General features: G+C 40.8%; 1 protein-coding gene across 2 annotated transcripts in view; it reads left to right on the top strand.

Moving 5' to 3' along the window:
* LOC144029871 (epidermal retinol dehydrogenase 2-like) overlaps positions 1 to 9004 on the top strand; it is a 27371-nt gene extending 18367 nt beyond the window's left edge. For both annotated transcript variants that reach the window (XM_077535760.1, XM_077535758.1), the window contains one exon: positions 4235 to 9004. In XM_077535760.1, coding sequence (XP_077391886.1) covers positions 4235 to 4331 — 97 coding nt within the window. In that variant the 3' untranslated portion in view covers positions 4332 to 9004. The remainder of the gene's footprint in view (positions 1 to 4234) is intronic.
* The last annotated feature ends 1825 nt before the right edge of the window (positions 9005 to 10829 follow it).

The raw sequence follows: 10829 nt of genomic DNA on the forward strand, positions 1-10829 counted from the left end.
ACAGCGGCATGATGTGCTCACTGCTGGCCAGAGAGTGAACGTGCACCACTCTCTAACCCGGAAGTATATTTGGCTGATGCACGTCTCCAGAGCGCCCGTCTCCCCCTCCCGATCCCGATTGTCATTGGCTAGCCTTAGCTGTCAATCAAAGCCAAACTTGAAAGGAGGTATGTGGTTGGATGGCACGCCATGCTTTACTTGAAACAGAAGGCCCAAGTTTACGTGACTGATAGGAAGAATAGTTGGTTGGCGAGGCATCTCAAAACCGCAAGGGTGGGCACGGCTAACTGCCAGGGCGGGCACGGACCCCCAAGGCCCGCCCATGTCGATGGGTCCGGCTATGGCTACTGATTTCCTGGAGTTGCGAGACACCGAGCATTTTGACCAAATATCGCACCAAATTTTAGATTGTATGGAAGTGTCCAAGATTTGCATCAGAAGATGTACTACTGCAAAGGTTTTCAGTCTACAGAAGAAATGATCCTTAGCGTGCGTCAAAGGGGAGTCCTAATGTATATAAAGAAAAAAAACAATGTTAGGGGATTTAAGAAACAAAAAAGAAAACGTGAAATTTGGAGATAAATGCTTTTTTCTGAACAGTGACTATGTCGTGTCTGTGTATGTTTATGCTAGTACATTTTTTTTTTTTTAAATGCATAACATGGCTAGAAGAAATATTCTCATAACCATGCCTCGAAAAACTAAATGTCTATTCATTTAATTGTGTTTTCACTTGAATTACATCTGATAAGAACACTTTCTCAAGTTATCTTCTTGCCTTGTTCTTGTTTTCTTTATTTGGTCCATTTGTCTGAGGACAGAGCCATTATTCTATATTAGAAAGCTTTCCTCTCTGGAACACAGCTCATACAAATGGATATAGTGCCTCGCCTGTCACCTCTGTTAATTTCACATAAAAGCCATTGTATTCAGCCTTCTAATAATGTGTTGTTGTATTAACCATTATTGTCTTTCTTCACTTTGAAGGAAGTCATTGTTAGTCAGAGCATGTCAGTCTTCCAAAAGCTGCAAGCATAGACTGTTAGAAGGGAGGCATTGTTTTCCCATGAGCAACACCTTACAGAAAAAGGAAAAAAAAACTTCCTTTGATGCACTGCCATTAAATTGTCTTAACTGAATTACATTGGGGTTATTGGATAAACCTGATACACCTTCATCATCCAGATGAAAAATGAAATCAGATGAAAAGAAAACCATACTGAAGTGTTGCTATTTGATCTAGGATTAGTCTCAATATTTGCAAGTTCAGCTGGTTGATTTACGTATCGCTTGTGCAAATTTGTCACTCAATGGAACTTGGAGGATGAGTAACAATGTACGCAAGTGCTTGCAAGCCAGCTAAATAGAGTATCTAGTTTGGAGTGTGCAATGTGTAAGGAATTAAAGGTCTCTTGAGTTTGGATAAAGGAGCTGGTCAAACGTAATAATTAGCAACATCCCCCATGATGTGACCAGCTAGCTTCCCAAAGTACCCCAATGTCACATTTGTGTTTTGTACATTGTGCTGCTAAATATGTAAGAATTTATTACAGAAAAGTGTTTTACAATAAGGTGATAGGGTTTGTTCAAAATGTATGTTGGCCATATGAGGGCTTATTGACAAAATAATAATAGATTTGAGTTATGGCTCTTTTTGCCCTGTTGCAAATCAAATGTCACTGGGGCCTGCCTCTGGCCAAAGTATATTGTTATTGTCACCCAACAAATAATCCAAAGTTTCTACATTTCATCAAGGTGCACAAATTAAGACATTGGGAGAATCTGCACAGCCAAAAAGTGGGCATGAGTGCACTTTTTTTTTTACTTTTAAGCATGGGAGAAAATGACCCTGGTTGTGTATGTATGTTGGTGACTACTGCTATACATGCCAGCAACATAACAGGAACAAGAATATTTTATGGGTTTTTTTTTGTTTGTTTGGTTTTTTTTTTTTAATTAAAGAGTTGTCAACAGTAATTTAAAGATGATCAATTGGTAAGATGGTGGACACTGAAGGGATGCCATTTACAGACAATTGTAATGTCTGTAAAGTTTGAATGTGGAAAATAACGTGATACATGGATTCCCTCCGCTGGATTCCGTATGCAGTTGGATTTGTCTTAATGTTTGCATTTTAAACAGCAAAATTATATGTTTTGGAAAACAAATCTATAATTTATGCAGTGATGATACTGTAGTTTGTCTCACTTTACCCTACCTATGATGTTTTGGAAAAAAGAAAATAAAAGACATCACAGTTGGATGCTCCCAAAATGTATTTGCACATTCACACAAAGTACTGGATGACAGGATACAGTAAATAAAAGTCCAAAAGTGAAGAAACATGAGAGACAGACAAACCCACAGACCAAAGGTTCATTCAGTCACGTTTTGGGTTGTCCATTATCATGGTGGAACAAGCACTAGTAAACAAGTGAGAAAAGGCAGGTGTAATCTTTAAAAAAAAAAAAGGTATTTATTAACAAAAATTCAGATAAAGGTACAAGCTAGCAGATTAAGAAAAATTATAAAGCAAAGTACAGAACAACTGCAATAAAAGGTAGCAAAGAAACATGGGAAACATTCACCACCTCAAACGACAGTAAAAATGACAAAAATGAACAGAAACCAGGAACTAAATGCAAACATACTAACGACCCAATGAAGCACACCTGGACAAGATACGGGAGTGCAAGGAGAGAGCCAATTGCCTGATACAACAGGTGAAAACAAAGACATAACGAGCACCCTGGAACACAAACCTCCAGATAAAAGTGGACAGACCATGATGTTACTTCATTGTAATTAGCACTCATGTCTGTTTGGTTGGTACTTTCAGCTTGTTGCCATTTTTGGCCATGTAGAGTCCTCTATTTTGAAGATTTGTGTTATTTATTTATTTATTTATTTATTTGCTGCTTTTATGCATATTTTTCTCTGACATAATACATTTTTTTGTTTTCTTCTTTGTACAATGTGAAGTTTTTGTTTCTTTGTTTTGTATATACAGTATATTCTCATTTTTATATTAATATATTAGTAAGAGGAGGCAGCTTCCACTTGGTAAATTAAAATCTAATTCTTCTTCATCTAACACTGAGAGGCTAGCATCTACTCCTTAAAGTCTAAATGTTGTCATTCACTTGCTCGATTAGAATGCAGTAAGCCATTCAGCAGTTCTTTCAGAAACAAATGTGACATGAAATTGCTCCCTTGTCCATAAATTGATAAATGATCTGGTGGAAAACATAATGAACTTGATCCAACCCAGTAGATAAGAAGGAATTAAAAAGATCTTGTTTTCATGGGTTTCTGTTAACTAGCCAAAAGTGGCCAACGGTAGAACAAACCAAATTAAACAATGTAAATTATATATATTTAAAGACCTGATGTTGGAAATTACAGAACCAGAAAAACTCCACCCTTGTGAAGTTTTATTACATTTGCATTAACACAGCTTAAAAATAAATAAATAAATAAAATAAAAATAAAGAGGAAGCAAATTGCCATCATACAGAAATGTTCAGTAGCTTAATTTTCTTCCTTATTAGATTGAAGGAAGAGAAAAAAAATTGTACACGCGGATGTTAGCTTAAAATAAAACTTTTGTTGTTATGAGAGTAGAGTAATGTAACCACTAGCTTTGTTTTTATACTGACCTGTTATTCACATAAGTCAATATGACTTGTAAAACATTAGCTCGTAGGACACAGCAGGTTTACACAAATGAATGCTCAACCAATGTCAACAAAACTTTGTCAAGGCATGTTGCTGCATGAAAGAACAACCAATTATATTTCAAACCATTTTGTTGGTGATGATCTGGATAAGCATGTTTTGTTTTTTTTTTTCAAACTTGTCAGTCAATATATCATTGAAACCGTCCAAACCCGAGATTCATATTGGCATCCCATCTGTTCTGTATCCTTCATTAACCAGGAAGTAGCCTGCTACGTAACAGACATTCTCATGTCCAGCCATCTTTTTTTGGAAAGGCCAGGGCTGAAGTTTTCATTCAGGCCATCCCAATTTGAATGCTGCTCACACAAAAATAATGTATACAATAAAATTAAAATGTTTTCATTTTATGAAAGTTTAACAACAGACTTCTTTCTATGAAATGAATGTAGATATGTGATAACAATAATAATAATAATACAGTAATATTGTATTAATTCCATGTTGGACTAATTTTTCTATTTTTATTTTTATTTTTTAAACTCCCTTCACACAGTGTCCTCCCTATGAAGCAGGGCCTTCTGCTAGGTTACTACATGGGAGCCTTCAATGTGATGGATTCATTCCAGGGAAGAAATCGGAAAAAGGACTAAGGACTGGTGAGAGAGAAAAGTGAAGAGAAGGAGATCAGAAATGAAAGGAGCCTTGGAATCATTATTTCCTACATTGTAGCCGAATTTTCGAACAGTAGCTCCCTCATATCAGTGGTTCAAATGAAGTCCTATTTGCTTTCACACTGTGTATACTGTATACATTCTACTACTTTTGTATAATTGATGTTTTAAGCAGTGATATCTGTGGTATGTTTGATCATATATTTTAAATATTACCTTAAAGCTGCTCTCTGTAACAATTTACCCAAAAATATCTGGACAATAGTCTTTGTATTTGACCATTTATGACTGAATCATTTTTTTAATTAGTAGATTAACAACTTAGCTGTTCACAGCTGTCCTGCCAGCCTCTGGCCAATAGTTTTCAGACTGGATTCAGGTTCAAATTTCCCGCCATCAGTCTACGAATATGACGTCATGCGCGTGTTTTGAATGTGAAGAAGGGTGAGTGCAGTTTCATTTTCGTCAACAGGTGGCTGTAGCAATTGGAAATGGAATTTTCTGCGTTCAGTGGTTTTAATTATTGGAGCATGATGGGAATTTGTTTTTTTACTTGTATGCTTAAATGCCACAAATTGATCAAATTCAACAGGGTCCACATTGCGTGTTATGATGATTGAATATCCAAACCTTGTTCATAAGGGAACAACTGTTAATTTTCAAAAATCAATGTGTCCTTCTTGTCACGCCGCCACCTGCGTGACAGGCCTTTATTGTCATAGTCATGTTTCCTGTTTTATTTTGAATTTCTGATTCCCTTCGCACCCCAGGTCACTTGCCCTTCCTGCAGTTCACTAATTACCGGTCCCCGCCCATGATCATGTCCACCTGCCACCAATCAACCAAGACAATAAAAGCCACCTGCATTCTCCCCTCCGTTGCCGAAGTGTCACACACAGTTAGTGCATGGAAGCGTCCCACAGTCCTCGAGTCCTTGTTCCTTGTTCCTTGTTCCTTGTTCCTTGTTCCTTGTTCCTTGTTCCTTGTTCCTTGTTCCTTGTTCCTTGTTCCTTGTTCCTGTTGCCTTGTTGTTTTGCCTTGCTTTTGTGCCTTGTCTTGTTTTTGTGCCTTTTCCTCCAGTGGAGCGCCTTTTGTTACCCCTTTTGCCTTGTGCCTGTTTTTTCCTCCCTAGTGGAGCGCTTTTTGTTCTCCACCTTTTTGATTCCCCCTTTCTCCTCTCAGTGTGAGAGGAGACTGCTGCTGCCCGGCAATAAAACCTGTTGCCTCTGTGGCCTACCTTATCCTGCGTCTGGGTCCTACCTCTTCACGGCGTGACAGTACACTTCGGCCAGCATGGACCCAGCGGGAGTGTCCAACTTGGAGACCTGGCAGAGGCTTGAAGACATCGCCCGAGTCATTGCAGAGATAAAAGAGTTGATGGCTTTGGACCGTGGCGACTGGGGTGAAGGGTCGGACTGGCCTCAGAACCCCGAACCTCGTCTGCTGCAGCCTCTCGCCCCTGAACCTCGTCTGCTGGAGCCTCTCGCTCCTGAACCTCGTCTGCTGGAGCCTCTCGCCCCTGAACCTCGTCTGTTGCAGCTTCTCGCTCCTGAACCTTGTCTGCTGCAGCCTCTCGCCCCTGAACCTCGTCTGCTGCAGCCTCTCGCCCCTGAACCTCGTCTGCTGCAGCCTCTCGCCCCTGAACCTCGTTTGCTACAGCCTCTCGCTCCGGAACCTTGTCTACTGCCGCCGCAGCCCCTGGCCGCTTCGCCTGTGCCGCTGCCGCCGCAGCCCCTGGCCGCTTCGCCTGTGCCGCTGCCGCCGCAGCCCCTGGCCGCTTCGCCTGTGCCGCTGCCGCCGCAGCCCCTGGCCGCTTCGCCTGTGCCGCTGCCGCCGCAGCCCCTGACCGCTTCGCCTGTGCCGCTGCCGCCGCAGCCCCTGGCCGCTTCGCCTGTGCCGCTGCCGCCGCAGCCCCTGGCCGCTTCGCCTGTGCCGCTGCCGCCGCAGCCCCTGGCCGCTTCGCCTGGGCCGCTGCCGCCGCAGTCCCTGGCCGCTTCGCCTGGGCCGCTACTTCCTGTTCCTCGTCAGGCGGCGCATGGATTGCGGCCGCCACCTCCTGTTCCTCGTCAGGCGGCGCATGGATTGCGGTCGCCACCTCCTGTTCCTCGTCAGGCGGCGCATGGATTGTGGCCGCCACCTCCGGTTCCTCGATCGGCGGCGCCCAGCCAGCGGCCGCCTCCTCTTGCACCAGTTCCGGCAGCGCCCGGCCAGCGGCCGCCATCACCTGCACCAGTTCCGGCGGCGCCCGGCCAGCGGCCGCCTCCTGCTCCTCATCTGGCGGCGAACACCCCGCCGCCACCTCTGCTCCTTGTCAGGCGTCGAGGACGCCCTCCTGACTGGCCCCGCTGGGACTCTCTTGTCGGGCGTCGAGGACGCCCTCCTGAACTGCTTTTTGTCTGTACGGATGGGTGGGCCGTGTTCCCACCTCCGTGCCCCCTTCCGCCCGCCCTTGTTTTTGGACTCTTTGGGTCGGATGGCCGTCAGGAGCCGGCCATTGAGGGGGGGGTACTGTCACGCCGCCACCTGCGTGACAGGCCTTTTATTGTCATAGTCATGTTTCCTGTTTTATTTTGAATTTCTGATTCCCTTCGCACCCCAGGTCACTTGCCCTTCCTGCAGTTCACTAATTACCGGTCCCCGCCCATGATCATGTCCACCTGCCACCAATCAACCAAGACAATAAAAGCCACCTGCATTCTCCCCTCCGTTGCCGAAGTGTCACACACAGTTAGTGCATGGAAGCGTCCCACAGTCCTCGAGTCCTTGTTCCTTGTTCCTTGTTCCTGTTGCCTTGTTGTTTTGCCTTGCTTTTGTGCCTTGTCTTGTTTTTGTGCCTTTTCCTCCAGTGGAGCGCCTTTTGTTACCCCTTTTGCCTTGTGCCTGTTTTTTCCTCCCTAGTGGAGCGCTTTTTGTTCTCCACCTTTTTGATTCCCCCTTTCTCCTCTCAGTGTGAGAGGAGACTGCTGCTGCCCGGCAATAAAACCTGTTGCCTCTGTGGCCTACCTTATCCTGCGTCTGGGTCCTACCTCTTCACGGCGTGACACTTCTTATTTCTGTTAATTGTTTAGTCACACATGTCTTGTGTTTATTTGACAAAGGAAACCCACTGCTACTACATTTTATTTTTTTATTTTTTACTATAAGTTGCACTTTTTTCATAATGTGACTTATACTCAATTACTTTATCCCTGTTGAAGTGAAAATTTAAATTGTAGATCTAGCAGTTCCTTAAAGTGTGAATAACTTTGCTGTCCATGTCATTTCCTCTTTGCATCTTGTACTAGAAGCACATTACTCAGGAATTACTAGGGATGTCACGATAATGGCAATATCGTGATATTAAAACTGCCACAATATCGTCGTCGTCATATTCACAATATTTAAAAGGAACACATTTGTTAAAAAAAAAAAAGTCAAGTTTATATCCATTTGTACAGTTCTAGTGGCCAGTGTATTAGTGCAATTTAATTTTCATTAGGGATGTTTTGGCCTTCTATGTTTATAATCTACGCTAATTGTCAGATGAAGGGGAATCTAATTTGCTTGTGAAGCAATCAATGTGTGCTTGCATTAGCAAGTAAGTGCCTCAATATTATTAGAGATTGCAGGTGGTTTATATGCATTGCTGTTATGTACAAAAGCACAATATTGTGCTTTTTTTTTTTTTAGTATGAGCTCTTTTTTTTTTTTTTTTTTACAATATTGTGATCTTTTTTAAATATCAACAACGCCCCCACAATATCGTGATAATTATCGTATCGTGATAATATCGTATCGTGATGTTAGGATATCGTTACATCCCTAAGAATTACCATCAGTAACTCCAACTTTACTAAAAACTGTGCATAATTTGATATCTCACATGCAATATATGATTTTTTTTTATTTTTATTTCATTACATTGTCTTGTTTTTATGTTGCATATGCTTTATCTATTTGTACATACCAAGACAAGTAATGCAGGCCCATGTGTACCATCTAGTCAGCGACATAGAGAACGTTACCTTATCCTTCCATATTCTATCACCTGCTTAATCAAACTTTATTTTGACAGTTTCATTCACAACTTTGTAAATGCAGAGGGTTTCCAATGGCAACTGAAAGGTTTATTTGTGGTAACTATTAACATCCGTTAATTCATTTCTATACCACTTGTTCTTACTTGCATAGGCTGTGCTGGATCTTTAGAGGTGGAGTACAATACACCCTGGACTGGTCACTAGTCAGTTGCGGAGTGCATACAGAAATGTCGAGATTTCAGTTAACTTATCATGCATGTTCTGAGGTTATGGGAGGAAAGGAAAGTGAAAACTTGTATAAGTACGGGGGTAAGTTGCTAACTCTATACACGCAAGGTGGGCATGAGCTGAGATTGTCTCCGACAACCACTAATTTGTCAGGCAGATGTGGTAATGTCAATGTGCTGCCAGCTTATTACTCAAATACATTTTTTTCTGTCCAGAATTATCTATTCATAATCACATATATTGATAAGCACACACATTCAGTATCTTTTAATGTGCAAAAGAATTTTTAGAATTGCAAACTATGCACTAAGTTGATTTTAAAAAAATGGCAAATATATAACTGACTTGTGAAGCAGTTGACTTGTACAGCTGAAAATTCATTTCAATAAATACTTACGATTGCAATGATTTGTTTTTGTTTTTTTTGTAGTTTATTTGGAACTGTGTTGTGTCTGCAACTGGGCACTGAAAGTCTGCTAAAATATGTAAAAATCAGATATACTTGGTAAATAATCAGCAATGACAAACTACACACTGTCAGGAAGATAACCGGCTCAACTTAACTTTATTTATAAAGCACTTTAATTAAAACAAACATTGCTGTATACAAAGTGCTATACTGTACATGGAACAGAAATTGGTCATGCAGTAAAGAATAAGATAAATAAGAACAAAACAAACATAAGTATACATGTAAATACAATTTACATTAATAAATTAATAAGAAGGAGGTGAGCTCCCTCAGAATGATCACTGTGTTCGTTACACACGCAGAAAGCTAATCAAAGGGTGAGTATTGTTTCAATGTCATTTATTTACTGTCGTTGATTTACACTTATTCTAGAATGACAGGTTTTATTTATCCATCCATCCATTCGCTCAACTCATCTTTATTTAGTGCTTTCACAACAGCTGCAGCTGTAACAAAGTGCTTTACAGAGCACATGAAATTAAACATTAGCAATAATACAATCAGAACAAACCAACATTTTTATTTTTATTTTAATTCCTGGGAAAACGAGTTTTTCAGAATATCAACCAGCAGGCACCTCGCTTTACTTTGCCAATACAATTTGGCATTTTAGCTAGTTAACAGGATGTTAGACAGAAACACACTAAATGGTCCCATGTTAACATGAACAAACAATGATTTCAACACTTTATTATCCTGCAGCGCTTTCAAATAGCTGAAGTCATAAATGCAATTATGGGACAGATGGCTCGCTCGCATGATTAGTCCCAGCAATATTTCACTTCTGAATTAACAACAGTCAAGTGAACATGATATTGAACACTGTCCAAATTGAATTTAGGTATAAACACTGTGAAGTGGAAGATTTTTGTCCTAACAGACTCAACAAAAGAAACATCCTAGAGACACAGCGCGCAACATATGCCAGCTCTGAGTGATACAACAGGCAAAGAGATTACTACTCTCAGCTGGATTCTGAAATGTTCCTACTCACGACTGCAGCTCCACAGGCTTTCTCTGACTAAAATGTTACACAACATCATTCTGACAGCAGTTGCTTTTGGATCTGTCAGCACAGCATGGCTGCATCTGAACGAAAAGTTTGTGTAACATAACTGTGACTTAAATGAATATTAAATACTTTCAAACACAATTCTTCACATCCTCTTACGCAATAAAATGTTCTATTTAAAATATTTTACTGTTTGAAACTACAGATGTTAATGTCAAGGTAGAGTCGATCGGGCGAAAATTGTACAAGAGAAAACAATCTGCATTTGCATATATTGTACCTCAAACGGAGATTTGAGTCAGACTCATGAATTGATATAAAGCAAATTAAGTTATAAACCCATAAAACTAAGGCTCTCTCAAAGTCTGCCACTATTTCTACATTTCACACGATAGCCTCTTATTTTCACACATGGTGCACTACTGCCATCACATGTCATTTTCCTGTAAGACACTCTGGAAACAGGTTTGTAATTTTGCTTTTATACAGCACCACAAAGGATTGCAAACAAAACAATCATTATTTAATCCACATCCAGCCATTTTTTAACAGCTTACCCTCACTTTAATGACTTTAATGTCTTACAAAAATTGCTCAAATCTGATGTAAATGTAACCTACTGTTTAACATTTAAGAGGTAGAAAACCACACAAAAGTGCTGGGATTTTGAAATCCGAGTCACCCTCCTGATTATGGCCCTTTCTCATCTGTTTGGCGAGTTGAGATGTTTATACTCTCGAGGAAGA

Source organism: Festucalex cinctus, chromosome 1 (assembly GCF_051991245.1).
Source record: "Festucalex cinctus isolate MCC-2025b chromosome 1, RoL_Fcin_1.0, whole genome shotgun sequence".
NCBI lineage: Eukaryota > Metazoa > Chordata > Actinopteri > Syngnathiformes > Syngnathidae > Festucalex > Festucalex cinctus.